Source organism: Parasteatoda tepidariorum, chromosome 4 (assembly GCF_043381705.1).
Source record: "Parasteatoda tepidariorum isolate YZ-2023 chromosome 4, CAS_Ptep_4.0, whole genome shotgun sequence".
Taxonomy (NCBI): Eukaryota; Metazoa; Arthropoda; class Arachnida; order Araneae; family Theridiidae; genus Parasteatoda; species Parasteatoda tepidariorum.
The window spans coordinates 22795924-22811505 of NC_092207.1; the positions used below are offsets into that span (position 1 = coordinate 22795924).

Sequence of the window (15582 nt, forward strand, 5' to 3'; positions counted from 1 at the left end):
CAAGAGTTTTCAACTATGAACCTTAGAAAAAATCATTTCAGAAGTGGACTAACAGAAAAGCATTTAGCCTTGTTCCTTAAAATAAGCACATCTCACTTCGAACCTTAATATAAGGAACTTTTAAAAATGAAATCGCAATTTCATTCATCGCACTAAATATTTAAATTAAAACTTGTATATCGCTTTTTTTAAAATTTTGAAAGTTTTATTTGGCCCACCAAACATTTTTTTTCTAGATTTTTGGCCCTCGACCAAAAAAGTTTGTCCATCCCTTGTCTAGAGTAAGAACTCCCCTAGCCATTCGTTTAGACCCGTGGCGGTGACTATGGTAACGAGGTATAACTATTTCAAGTAGGGGTGTGGGGTCATTGTTTAGGACAGATTTTGGCTCAGGTCGGCGAGAGAAAGGGAATCATTTTCTTCTCTCAACTGAGTTAGCCCTAGAGTGAAGAGAAGTTACTCTCCCTAAAATGCGCTGTCCTTGTTTCAAGAGCAGCAGACGACACCAGACTTTGTGGCGGGGAAAGTTCTTAACATAGACAAACTATATAGATGTTTCACTCAAAAGAAGAATTGATTATTTCTTGCAATGTATGAGTGAGCATTATCTAGGGGAAAAGGAAATCAGGAATGCTTTGAAACAAAGAACCGACTTAGGAATTCAGTTACTCACTGATTTACATGTCACTTTTAAAATTGTACAGGGGAACAGTTACTTTTTTTTCTGTTGCATGAAAATTTTTTTAACGGATCTTAAATATTTTCGCGTCTCTGATTTCAAATGTGCAATTGGTTTTACTCTCCATGCTACAGTTTTTTTAATGACATTTTTAGTCCATTTTTTGGTCGAAATAAGTTTAAAATCGTTACACACAACAGTAGATCATGTAAATGTTGCGACTAACTTCTAGGAGAGTTAGGGCACATCATCAGGATTAAAATAGGATAGGAGCCCATGCCGGTAATGTTGTCATACGCCGCTAGGGGAGCATCCCCTATTATAAACTGTTTATTCGTGTGCTTCTGAACAGGTCATAGTAGGGGAAGTTCCCCTAGCAGCGTATGTCGACATTTCCTAACATTGTTACCTATGCAATTTTAATCCAGATGATGTGCCCTAACTCACCTAAAAGGTTGTCTCAATTTTTATGCGATCCACTATTATATATAACGTTTCTAAACTTGTACATTTCGAAAAAAATAGGCTGAAGATGTCATTTAAAAAAAAATTGCAGCTTTAGGTGGAAAACTAATTTTAGATCTGAAATCATTCTAAACTAACAACTAAAATCTGAAATAGTCATAACACACAATTACACACCAGACAATAACTCCATATGTTCGTCCACTATGAGGCTTGAAAATACACTTTACAAGGTAGATTCAAGAAAGATAAAAACTCTTTCAAATTAGATCTGTTATATGACATAAGGTTATCGCAATATATTGTAAAGTGCATAATTACTTCTCATTGCATTGCACATTCTGTATTCCTCCATAAGTTTAAACATTTTTTTTTTTTATTCAAGCAGAGTTGATATATTGGCCAATTTCTCTCTCTCTAAGGAAGTAGTTTTTGTAATCCTTTAAAGTTTGGAGCATGTAATTTGGAGGTGACGCTAAAATCAACAACAGTTTTTATCTATGCTACAACTCGTTTATAATGCGTAAATTTTGATGCTGTAAAGGCCTGATCTTTTATTTCCTGTTCAAATTTCAACATTATAGACATTGTTTGTTGACACAACCCAAGTTCTAGAATGCCACTAATTGGTCGGATGAAAACCCGCGCATGTGCACTGTTTATATACAGGGTTATTAAAATCATACTTATATGAAGGCAAAATCACAAAATAAAATAAAATAGAATCTTAGTAACACAAATGATTACAGAGTAAGATTAATTTATTTAGCTAAGAATATATGAAAACGGACAACAAAATGAAATGATCATATGCCCACTAGCTGACGTCATGTAACTTTGGGAGGTGAGTGGCTGTGGAAGGACAACCTTGGGTGGAACGTAGAACATGCTCTACTATCAACCAAGGGCTTGGATAACGAACTTAAATTATCGTTTACGTGATTCAAGCTCCATGCAAAAAAAAAAAATACATCAATTTCTATCAATTTTGGTCCAAGAACTTGAATCGTCCTTAATGTCCCCTCATCTCCCTTCACTGACGTTAACGAGTCCAAATTTACGAACGAAAAATAATAAATCAATATTATTCTAAATAATGGTAATAGTAATATAATTCGAACTTTGCAGGGTGATTCTGGCGGCCCACTCCTACACCAAGATTCAAAAGGCATTTGGTCTTTAGTAGGAATAGTCTCCTTCGGCTACAAATGTGGTGAACCAGGATTTCCAGGTGTCTACACTAAAGTTTCAGCCTACATGCCATGGATCGCCAATAACATGCGTAGTGAGAATGAAGTATCCATGGAAATGCGGAAAGCCAGGGATTTCGATTACATCGATGGCAAACCAATCTGGACATCAAAGGAAGAGAGCGTATTATTTCCGGGTTGAAAAAAGAAACATGAATCTGAATTAATGTACTAAAAATGTTTAATGCGTTCTTCTGCTGTGATAACACGTAAACTTCGCAATGGTACTTATCTGAGGCGAATAAACTAAGAATGGACTTTTCTGTCATCAATAATTGCAAAGCAAAAAATTTACAGACTTTCGATTATCCGATATCTACTCTCAGGACCGACGGAACATAGTTATCAAAATCGTCGGATTTAGCGCCAACTTATCAAATACACTTTTTCTAGAACAAAAAAAAAAAAAAAAAAAAAAGTNAAAAAAAAAAAAAAACCAAATATGTTTACCACTATTACAATAATATAAAGCAATACACGCGCATTATCAATAGTTGCAGGGCGACACAGAGCAATACAAGTCCTTCGCACAGGTTACCATAAACAAAAAATTTGATCCTTTAGTAGCCCAAACGTAGTGACATCTTTCTTATTTTTCATCGACTGCGCAGTTTATGTTCGTCACGTCGGACTACTAAATTGATCCGTGCTGAGGCCTTCGTTCTTCTAGGTGTTGCACAGGGTGTGCCAGGGTTTTCTTTTGAACAAGTTTTCGAGCAACCCTCAGGGTAACTAAGGTTCTCACTTCTCCAGTTCAGTTCTTAACCTTTAGGATTTCAAAATCTCTCTCAACTGCGCCAATATATCGCAGCTTGGATCGTTCTCTTCCTCTTTGTCCCCACGACTTTCCAAAACCAGTCTTTTTACAGTGCTTAAATAATTCCCTTTGAAAACACGAGCTGCTCAGTTTAATTAATTAATTTTGAAAAATTTAATCAGGGTGCATAGCCAAATCTTTCAAAAAAAAATAAGCACCTTTTAAGTACTTTTTAAGCACTCAAAAAATATTTTTAAGCACTATATACATTAACAAAAAGCAAAATAATTTTCAAAGACTTTACATGATCATAATAAAATAACTAGTTTCTGACAAACAAAAAAACTCTTTTCCTGATTATATGAGCCGTTTTAAAATGATCGAGAGATTTTTCGGTTCGATATCAGAGGGTGGAAAATGAAGCCTGAAATTGAGAATATCTTGCAGAATGCAGCAGAATTGCACACGAGAGTGCAGTAATCTCACAGAACTCAGCTCAGTAGAAGCACATACCGACTCGCAAGTATTTCATCAAGCATGTAAAATGATTGGCGCTTTCATACACTATGGACCGACGGTACGTGAATTGAATTGTGAAAACGTTGAATAGAACATTGTGAAAAGCACTTTTTTGCATAATACGTGGCGAAAATCGACACGGTAAAAAAAAAATCTCATTTTCGAAAAGGGAAAATTAAGTACTTTTTAAAAACACCCAATGAAAAAAGCACCTTTAAGGGCTTTTAAAAAACGAAAATTGAAAACAAGCACCTTTAAGCACTTTTTAAAAACGCTACGCACCATGTTAATGATTTCTGGATTCTGCTCGAATTAGCATCGTCAGCAACAACGGATGCTAGGGAAATATCAGGAATTTTCCAACACCTGTGTGATTCTCTCTTTCACCGATGCTACTGACCGCGATATGTTTAAAGGTCCAAACAAATAATTTTTGAAATCATCTTAAAATATGAGCAATTTGTTATTTTTTAAAAAAGAACAACTACTAGGTTTTACATAAATAACGTGTTTTTCTAATGCTATAACTCTTGAATGATTCATATTTCAAACGTTTCCTTCTTTGAACATAGTAAAAGTAAACACACAATAACATAATAAACAAAAGAAACGTGAATATATATTTTATTGTAAAATAACGATTTATAAACTTTATTTGTAAAACAAGAAATGAACCTAACAATATTATACTTTGATTAGCAATATGTAACAATTCAAGATAAATAAATACAAACTGAAAAGTAATGTCAAAATGTCACGTACAATAATTAGATTTAAAAAATATATCTATAACAACATACTTTGGAATATTTTTGAGCAGTGGAAAAATACTTTTATACAATATTTACTATTATCTTAAAATTAAATCCGTTATTATTATCTTTTTATTGACATTACACAGAAAATATTTTGTTCAGGTCATATAATATTTCAAGGAATAAAAGGAGGAAAAAACGCTGTCAGCAAATAAACCTCATTAAAAGTACAACTCATTTATTTGTTTTTAGAGAAGAAAAATAAAAGGCAAGAAATAAGTCTTACTTCTCATTCCTGCTTAAATTAATATTAATTTTACTTTTTGAGAATTCTGCCATATTTCTTGAACTATTTAATACATTTTTACTGCCACATAGTTCCTGAGAAATGAATTAAAAACAAGACGATATTTTTTGAAAATTTTATCGCTCAGTAACTATTTAATTCATTTCAACTAAACTTTTTTCCTTTTCAAATAGTATAAACCTAAAATATTGCAAAATTATTAATGAAAAAAAAGACAGTGAAAAACAATAAAAATGACAGTATACATTAAAAAATTTAAATTTGATATGTATATATATTTTTAGGAAGCATTATCATAACAACTAAGGCATACTTCATAAATATTTATAAAGAAGGCTTTACTTGGTATTGAAACAATAAATTACAAAATAACAAAAATGCATTTCATACATAAAAATACAAGCGTTAAGTAGACGCGAAAGAATTTGTATTAAATACGTATATTTCACAAGAAACAATAAAAGTTGAAAACTATCTCTTAAAATGCACATTGAAATGCAATGCCTATGACATTCTTTAATGCAAACAAATGAGTAAATAAAAGTGCAAATTTAGGAACTAAACTTTTTTCTAACAAGATAAGAAAATAAATAAAAACAGGTACAATTCAAAAGCTAAGGTACAAAAATAATATTATTCATGATCATAAAATTAATCATGACATTTTTTTTCGAAAAAAAAGAAAAAAACTTTATTAAAACTTAATAAAAACTTAGCATATTTTCGGCTTTTTACATTAAATATTCTGAGTATTAAATATTTAAAAGTTATTAAATTTTTATAAGATTATTTAAGGAAACTTCATGTTTACATTATTTTAATTAGGAAATTAAAAACTGATTCACAGATTAATTTGATAATTACATAAAGGGAAGAATAAAATTTACCCACTATTTTTACACTCTTCCTCCATCGATTAACTTAAAGGATATATAAATTGCTCCCACATATTTATAAGATATTAATCAGTAGCATAAGAGCAATGACCGATAAATTATGATCCTAATACTTTCATGTACTGCCTGGTAAAAAATTCTCTCTTCTATAAAAATGGATTTTTGTAGCAAATAAAAAATCAAGATTATCGAAAAAGCTAAACGAATCTGTCATCAACATGTTTTTATTATTCATCTTCACAATGCTTTAAAAATGTTGTCGGTTTTTTTTTCTTTTTATTTGTTTGATAGTAATCAGTAAACATAACAGTACTTTGCATAGAAATTTTTGAATTACTTTAAAAATTTCTATTTTTGCCTTCATTATCTAAAAATCTTTTTTTTTAAAAACATGGCTAACTGTATTAATTACTGTTTTTTTTTAAATTTAATAATTTGATTAAATTTTTAAAAAATGCACATTTCAGACAATTTTAACACTTTTTTAACACAACATTTTTTTTAACATTTCAAATGTTTTAACATTTAAACACATTAATTTCTTTTAAATTTAATGTTTCTTATTAAGAAATCAAGTGATTAAATTTGTGATTTAAATTGCTGGTTTTGGTAATTTTAAACCAGAAATTTAAATTTGTTAATTGAATTGTTAACACCTGGAATAAAAAATTACAAAATATAGTTTTTATGCATACACAATATACAAAAATATATATAAGAACATTGCATAATATAAAAATTGCAATATCCAGAATAACTTCTGACACAATCTTAAAATGCCGACAAATTTTACTGCCATAGTTCGAGAAGCTAACCTAAAATATACTAATTTAATGAATAATCAATTTGAAACATGATTTAATTTACAGCACAAAAATGCAGGGGAAACCAAAACCTACATTCTAAAAGCTGACCACCTGCCTAAACTTTTGGAACTGTATATTCCAGATAGCAGCTATCTCTTCCCCCTCCTATATCGTAGAATTAAAAAATCTGAATTAGACAGATAAAAAGGCATATTTATTCCAGAAACTACCTTCTCATGTCAAATTTTGTAACTTAAATTATCACTTGTATAAATTATCCAGCACATTTTATGTAGCCCTCTCAAACCATATTGATTGGATCTTAACAAATATAAATATGATCAAAAAGTCAAAATCCTTAACAATGTAACATTTTAAATACAACGCACTATACATTAACTTTCTACAAATCGGTGTATATGAAATCAAAAAATATTGCACATCAAAATATTGCATTTTGAATCTTAACTCATTAAAAGAACTAAAAAAAATAAAAATAAAATTTAGGCAAAAACTATTTTTTATTTTTTTAAAAAAAAGTATAGTATGACTAAAAAATAGGCACTAAATAATTTATTTATGTATAAAATTAATTTAAGACTAAAACATTAAATAGGATAAGCGTTGTGCGATTAAAGGATATCCAAGAATGAACGTTGATAGTACTAAATCATATAGGATTGAACCTTAATCTAACTACTTTTAAAAAAAGCATCATAATTTAAAAATAGTTTTTTACGTCCTGGTTTGTGCAAATGCAAACAACATAAATTTTTTCTTAGTTCCAACTATGAATATCTTTTTTTTATTTCAACAGGGACATTAAAATGCTTTTCAAAGAGAAAAAAAAGTAGTGGTTAGCAACGGACCAAGCTTTGAGAAAACTGATTTCAAACAATGAAATTCAAATTTTTTCAAACATTATATTAAAACTTATATGTATACAGCCAATATTATTTGAACAGATAAGCTGAATGTTACTTACTATGAAAGATTTTATTTCCAAAACAATTAAATGATAATACGAAAACTCTTCATTAAATTATAATATTTAAAAATTAGAATGTTTTCTACATGCCCACTAAAAAAATGCAAAGTCATAATATATACAAGATTGAGTCATAAATAACTTTCAATGCTTCTGATATTTTTAAACTATAGATATCTTAATCTGCAGTCAAAATGAAAGGAATATTTTTATTTTAATTAAAAATTACTCATAGAAAGATAAAATAAAAATAAATAAACAATTTTATTTTTTTCAAAAATTTACTTTAAAACATTATTTGTTTAAAAAAAATTTTAATTGTGGTATAATATTATGCTATTGAATAATTATTTTGAGATGTAATGGCTCATTTATTAAGGCACTGAGAATTTCATTGTGAAGCACTGGGGATGAATCCTTGGTGGCTTGAAACTCACCCAGCTTAAGATTAATGAGTGCAAACTTGTCATGAAAGTAAAGGTGACTGCTGCACAAAGACTATTTTGTTTTCCCCATCATTCCATTTGTTAAAATATTGAGGACTCCTAGACCCTCAAGAAACTGCTGTGAAAATGCTTTACTAAATAATTATTTTCATTTATACACAGGGTGCATAGACAAATCTTTCAACAAAAAATAAGCACCTTTTAAGTACTTTTTAAGCACTCAAAAATATTTTTAAGCACTATATACATTAACAAAATGCAAAATAATTTTCAAAAATAATTTTCATGATCATAATAAAATAACTAGTTTCTGACAAAGAACTCTTTTCTTGATTATATTAGCCATTATAAAATGATCAAGAGATTTTTCGGTTCCATATCCGAGGGCAGAAAATGAAGCTTGAAATAGAAAATATCTTGCAAAATGCAGCAGAGTTGCATGTGAGAGTGTAATAATCTCACCTAACCCAGCTCAGTCAACGCACATGCGGACTCGCAAGTATTTCATCAAACATGTAAAATGATTGGCGCTTTTATACTGGACCAATGGTAAGCCGAAATAGATTGTGGTTGAATGAATTGTGAACACGTTGAATAGAACAATGTGGAAAGCACGCTTATGCATAATACGTGGCGAAAATCGACATGGTAAAGAAAAAAAAATCTCATTTTCGAAAAGGGAAACTTCTAACTTTTCACTTTTTAAAAACACCCAATGAAAAAAAGCACCTTTAAGCACTTTTTAAAAACGCTATGCACCATGCATACAGTTGTTTATTTGAAGGAGATACAATTAATCACTTCTTTACATTGTGGCTCCTTGCCCAATAAAATATGCATTGGCTGTTTGAATCAGAGATTTTCAAATTCTGCCAAGTTGCAATACTCTTATGAAATGTAAAACTGATTCATGGTTACCCAATTATACGGCATTTGTCTGTGGTATAATATTTATATAATAAAACGCAACGATTCTGTTAGACAGGGAAACAGATATTATGGGAGTAAGAGGTGAGAACATAAACATAGTTAACTACACACAGGTAATCTGCACAAAAACACTAATTAAGGTATAATTGTAATTAATAAGAGGGTATTAATAAAAATACCTATTATTAAAATAATGTAAGTTTTAAAAATGAAAAGAACAAAAAATTACCATACACATTCAAAATTCTGGATGGTAATTTCTTTATGTTAGGTGAACTTGCAACTCAATGCATAACTTTTCAAATAGTGAAATAAAACTAAATGCAGCAACAGACCTATTTTGTCAATAATTTTTAGTCACGTTATCTCTTTGGAACAGTTACTGGTTAAAACCTGATTACAATGCACAAGTATTAAAGGTAGTAAAGGGAATGAGAACCCTCATATAACTTTTTATTAGTATTTACCAATAAACCCTTGCATCTATCCTAAACAATATCAACTCTATTTTGAAACTCTTTCTGGTTCAATATCGATATATTATTATTTAAGGATTGATATTAGATTCGAAGTCTTAGAAACCTTGCAATACCCCTTACTTAACCCTGCAGCGCATTAGGGTGCAACAGTACACGCTTTAAAAATTCCTGTTTTAAATCAAATTAAATATGTTATTCTGAGAGAGAAGCCATTTTCTCATGCTTTAAGGTATAAAAAGTAACGTATTTTATATCTAATCATTTTTTGACCGTTTCTACATGTTTTGGAGCATTTATATAAGCCTACTTTCAAACTGCAAGTTATTTATGACCCAATCTAAGTTAGCAGAAATATTTTCTTATAAACATAATGCTGTATATCAGAAAGTTATGCTAGAAAAAAAATACATAGTTGAATGGAAACAAAAAATGATAGTGGCCAAGAGTTCTGTTTTTTAATTTCTATTTATATTCTTTGAAGAATGGTCCTAAAGTTTTTGAAAAAAATTTAAATGCTTTCAAAAGGGGGAAACATATAAATAAATCAATCACAACCTATGTTAAAACCTTCTAATAATTGTGTAAGCTCTTCATTTAATTAAGCATCATTTAAAGATTGGCTCCAGGTATTTCTACTGGTAGAATTCTTGATTTCATAGACAGAACAAATTCATGAAAATAGAAACACAGAGCAGTTGTAATCATGATTGTTATCAGCAACCAGCCATTGTAGCTCATTATGATAAGCATCACCATGTAACCCATAGTAAGTTGGATCATGTGAAGTATAGTCTGAAGAGCGTGAAACTTTAACCTGGAAAGTTCGTAACAATGAGATTAAAACCCGTAGTATAAATTTCGTAAAAAACATTCCTATTTAACATGCGTTCTTACTTAAAACAAAAATATACGTTTTATAATAAAATGTGCATTATAAAGCACTAACTGAATATTAACTACTGATAAGAAAAATCAGAGACTTCAACTATTACAGATTCTCCATAGTTATAGAAAGAAATTTTTCTTAGTGGTAGCAAGGGTAATGTATTTATATTTTAATAAATTAGAAATAAAAGAATTTTACCTACCACTAAACACAAAGAATTTAAATAGATACATAAAACTATATAGACAAATGTTTAAATTAAAAAAAATTTTGTTTTAAAAATATCTGTTTGCTTCAGAAATTCTGCTTTAGTTAACTACCAATGGAAGAAATAGTTCAGAATTATAGAAAATTGTAGTAGTTATAGTAATAGTCTTTGAGAGAGAAAAAGAAGAAATATTTTGATGTTTTCTAATATTATATAAAGTTTCTTATTTCACATGAAATACTTTCAAGGATTAAATGTTAAAATTTGTGATCATTTAAGATACATTTCTTGAAACCTTCTAGATGTTTTCAAAATTCCAAAACCCAATTCAGTTGTTTGTGTTATATATGAATATTATAAAAAAATTAAGTTAAAAATCATTAAATGCTAAATAATATCTGTAATCATAATAATTAGGAAATTTTTGTTAGGCTATTTTCTTCTTAAACTTGTAATTGTAATTACTTCTCAATACACACAAGTGCAATTTATTTACTACATAATACAATACAAACAATATGACGTAGACAAAATTTAAAGTTCTATAACTGGAACTGCAGTATTTTAAATTATTAATATCAAGTCAATAAATATAAATTATTAATATCAGTCTATCAATAAGTTAAATCTCTAAACAAACAGTTACTTTTTCATATTAATTAATATCATATTGATGAATCACACAATTAGAAAATGGTAATAAAAAAAACTAGCAATTATTAGCACAAATAAAATTTTTAATAAACAACTAAATTTGTATACTTCCTTTTTTTTAAAAAAATTTAACTAATTTTATGAGTTACAAAAACTATTCCATGATTTCACAGCAACGAATCATATAATTTTGATTCTTTATACATCAATCTTTTAATGAAAGGGGTAAAAATCATTAAATATCAGCAGTTTATTAAAAGTGCATCCAAATTTTTTTATTTGATTTTAATGTAACTAGAAAAGATTTTGCTTAAAGAAATTCAAATAATGACAAAAAATTACAGTGCATGCAATACTACAGGAATACTTTGTACCTCTCTAAAAACTTCTTGGAAGGCTTTTTTGAAAGAACAGAATGAATGTTCTTTGGATTCATAATTTCATGTTCAGGAGATTCTGGTTCAGAGTTATTCTGCCTCCTCATCTGCAACATGACTAAATAATGTCGGAGAGATTTCATTACTTCATACATAAATGTAAAAAGAGCAACACCAAAACAAAGACCGACAATGCCTGAAAATATAATCAATGAAAATAAATATTCCAAATTTAAATAACAGTGCACATTGATTTTAGATTAGGATATGGGACAAATGATAAGTTATTTAAAAATAGTGTTTTTCATCTTTTTAAAGTTTAAATGTATTTCTTCCTTTATGCCACATACTCAAAGGATGAAAAAAAAAATATTTCCCTCATAGCCAATTTATCATTTGCTATGTCTAAATAATGCTATACCTTTCGTGTGTTGTTTTTCCTGTCAAAACATACATTTTCACCCTTGTGAGAAAGTTGTGTTTTGAGGAGAAATTTCTACTCGAAGTTGTGTAAATGCAAAACACTCAGTCAATCAATCACAGTAAAGAGCCATTCATACTTTAAAATAATAGAAATTATTAGTTTTTTTTCAACATTTCCTTCTCAATAAGAAATAGTTAAAATAACTGTGAGATTTTGAAGACTGGAGTATTATTTTACTACGAATTTAAATAAGAACTGAGATTTTTAATTATAAAGTATGTTAATGCATTTTGTTGAGCATGGTATCACCATTAATTGAATTATGATTATTTATTTACGATTGCATTCGGTTAAATAAGTTTAATTTTTATTTTACTTGCTTTTAATAAGTAACAATAAATTAAATAATTCATTTATTATAGATTAAATAAATAATTATGCCAATGGATTACACATAAACAATTTTTTTTTTAAAAATGAAAAAAGTATGCATCCAAACTAGCTTATATATAATTAAAAAAGAATAAAATCATTTATAATTTTATACAAAAAATATTAGATATGATCAAAATTATTAGTAAGCTATTTTGACAAATTTATAAAAATCATTCACAGTATCCTCCCCTATCTTATATATTAAGTAAAGCATTCCTGCACAGCCTATTGTGGGCCAGGATGGTCATGGAGGTTCAGGCTCCACTGCGGATCAAACCTCAGTTCTTCACAGTGACAGTGTAGTACTTTAACCACTTTGTCATCACATCTCCCATCTTATATATGCATCAAGGAAATATAAATATATATCAACCACAACACAGCTTCATTTATATTATAAATTATTAAAAACTAATTTATATTTATTTATTTTTTTCAAATACGTTTTTCTTTTCTGATTATATTATAAAGTTAATATTGTATTTATATTATAACTATAGTAATATTATAGTTATTATATAGTTAAATATTATGACTATAATGAATATAAATATTATAGAAACATTACGACAGAAACATAAGGCAAAATATTAAAAATATTATGACATATTTTATTGCGGACAAAGTTGTCAAAATAGTTAAAAAATAACAATCACTTGAAGATTATTTTCCAGTTTATTAACAAACACAGGAAATAATAAAAGGTGACATGAGGTCAAGGCTTTTGACTCTTATCAATTAAGTCGTAGAGTTGAAAGTAAATATTTTTTGACCTCCTGAACTTAGCAACACTGAATCCTTTGGAGAGAAAAAAATTTTTTGAATGAATATTTATGTTGCAAAAATTCCGATCCCAAACATTCAAGAGAATGAAAGTTTTGACAGGTCTTCTAAAATAAAGTTAAACTCAATTCATTATCCATTAGGAATTAAAATAAACAACTTTTGAATAATAAACAAAATATATCAAAATGAATAAACAAAAAATGCCAGATTTTTAATTTTGTACAATTTAAATGATACTTTGAATTTTCTTTTTAAAAATTTCAATTTTTTCTTCATAATAGAAATTTAATGTTTTTTAAAACTGTAATGAAATATAATTAAAATGGCAAGAACTAAACTTTTGAGAAGCATTAAAACAATGTATAAGTGCAGTGAAAAAGAACATGTATGAGTTTAGAATCAACTATGTAGGTTTTATAAAAGTAAATTTATAAATTTTTATCAGTTGCTCTTGTTTAATGTACTTAAAACTTATATGTGGAGTCTCAAGAGTACATTAAACAGCAAAAGCTAGTTAGAGTAAAGGTGCCTCGTAACCTTTTACTACATATGAAATTCTACATTTACTCATTATTTTTATCACGATTTCTTATTATTAGAACATCTCACTTTGAAATTATTTTGACTGCTTTCTGCATGAACATAAAAAAAAAAAGTATGATAAGAGAAGGGCACTAATATTTACTTTTACCACATCCTCTTAATAATGATTATCACAGGTGGTTTGTGATGAAGATATTTGAAATCACAAAAATTATATGATCAATAATAAATACTTCTTTAAAAGCAAATGCTTATATTAATAACTTAGTAGCAATATTATTAAATTAATTAGCAAACATAATAATGTTATTTACCTCCATTACTGGAAACACTGATGTCTTTAAAAAGTAAATTTTCAACCCTATTGGAAAAAATGAAGTAATGCTGGATCTCAGCCATCTACAAAGAGAAATTTTAGATTTGGCTTTTTAATTATCAAAAAATTCTTTTTTTTTTACTAAGGTGAAGAAAAAATAATAATAATTTACATTACATTTGCAAATGCTTCAAATTTCACTATGAACCTCTATAAAAACAGAGGAAACACTTCGTTCTCAAAACAATTTTTACATCACTTTGCTACGTATTTAACATTCAATTCTCCTTAAAAGATTTTGACTGCAATCACACCAGACACTTCATTATCATAGATTTCAGCTGATATCACACAGACCACCCGAAGGAAAAAAATCTCCATCCACCATCCACACAGCAAATAAACAAAGATGATGCAATAAAATCGATACCCTCTCTTATTGAAGAAGGAATCGATATTAAATAATTTTAAAATAAAACAGTTTTAATCGATACAGTCCCACATGCGACCGAGAGATTGATTGGTGAAATTTTCACCAATCAGGTTCTCTTTCTGAAGAGGAAAAATTGTAAGCAGTGAACATAGTACTTTAGCTATACTAAACATTAGAACCAATTCCAAGCTGTGTGTTTTTTCACTGTTTGCGTCATCCTCAAACACTTTTTTGTTGGTTTTGTTATTGAATTGAGAAGAAAATGACAGGTGATGCCCACTAGTTTCTTGAAAACAACCGTTCCATTTAGAGTTTTATATTGACTATTTTCTAGGATTTAAATTCGATTTTATACGATCAACAACATTGATACAAAGCATGGCCGGATCGGCTTTGAGACGCTTAATGGCGGAATATAAACAACTGACTTTAAATCCACCTGAAGGAATAATAGCTGGTCCTGTAAATGAAGAAAACTTTTTTGAATGGGAAGCATTAATTACAGGTCCTGAAGGAACTTGTTTTGAAGGAGGTGTTTTTCCCGCAAAATTGATATTTCCTGCAGACTATCCATTAAGTCCTCCAAAAATGCAATTTAGTTGTGAAATGTTTCATCCCAATATCTATCCCGATGGCAGAGTATGTATTTCGATTTTGCATGCTCCTGGGGATGATCCTATGGGATACGAGTCATCAGCTGAGCGATGGAGTCCCGTGCAGAGTGTGGAAAAAATTCTTTTATCTGTAATTTCTATGTTAGCTGAGCCAAACGATGAAAGTGGAGCAAACGTAGATGCTGCCAAAATGTGGAGAGAAGACCGAGAACAATTTAATAGAATTGCGGATAGATTAGTTCGAAAATCTCTTGGCCTTACGAGTTGAAAAAATTATGTTTTTCTTCAAATATTTTGCCCATTCCTAAGCTTGTTGGTATTATGTATAGCCCTTAAAAGTGTATATTATATAAATTATGTTAAATTATAAAATTTTGGAAATATGTTCAGTTTAACTACTTTGTTTACTTCAATTACAATTTATTAAAAATTGTTTATAAATTTATTTTAAAGGGAAAAAAAACCTTGTTTGAAGTGAAAATTATTTGTGTTTGCTGGAATTTTCCACCTTCTTTATAGTTTATATCATATCGTGTTGCTTCCTTAATATACTTTAGCAAACGTAGTTTTAGTAATATTTATCTGTTATCAATGAAATGTTGTTGTACCTATTATCTAAGATCATTGCA

The 15582-nt window shown here is 28.8% G+C and overlaps 3 protein-coding genes across 3 annotated transcripts in view; 2 read left to right on the plus strand and 1 right to left on the minus strand.

Moving 5' to 3' along the window:
• LOC107456779 (proclotting enzyme) overlaps positions 1–2652 on the plus strand; it is a 17572-nt gene extending 14920 nt beyond the window's left edge. Inside the window, exon 5 of the mRNA XM_071179473.1 lies at positions 2228–2652. Coding sequence (XP_071035574.1) covers positions 2228–2536 — 309 coding nt within the window. The 3' untranslated portion in view covers positions 2537–2652. The remainder of the gene's footprint in view (positions 1–2227) is intronic.
• A 1625-nt stretch (positions 2653–4277) lies between these two features.
• On the minus strand, positions 4278–14319 carry LOC107456767 (high affinity copper uptake protein 1). Its single transcript, XM_016074713.3, has 4 exons — positions 14084–14319; positions 13905–13989; positions 11400–11598; positions 4278–10091 (listed from the first exon to the last, which is right to left on the minus strand). Exons 2-4 carry the CDS (start codon positions 13987–13989, stop codon positions 9887–9889), a joined length of 489 nt encoding a protein of 162 aa, XP_015930199.1. The 5' UTR covers positions 14084–14319; the 3' UTR covers positions 4278–9886.
• Positions 14320–14519: 200 nt separating this feature from the next.
• Positions 14520–15348, plus strand: LOC107456780 (ubiquitin conjugating enzyme 7). The gene has a single exon (XM_016074729.4). The coding sequence runs from the start codon at positions 14718–14720 to the stop codon at positions 15219–15221; it is 504 nt and encodes a 167-aa protein (XP_015930215.1). The 5' UTR covers positions 14520–14717; the 3' UTR covers positions 15222–15348.
• The last annotated feature ends 234 nt before the right edge of the window (positions 15349–15582 follow it).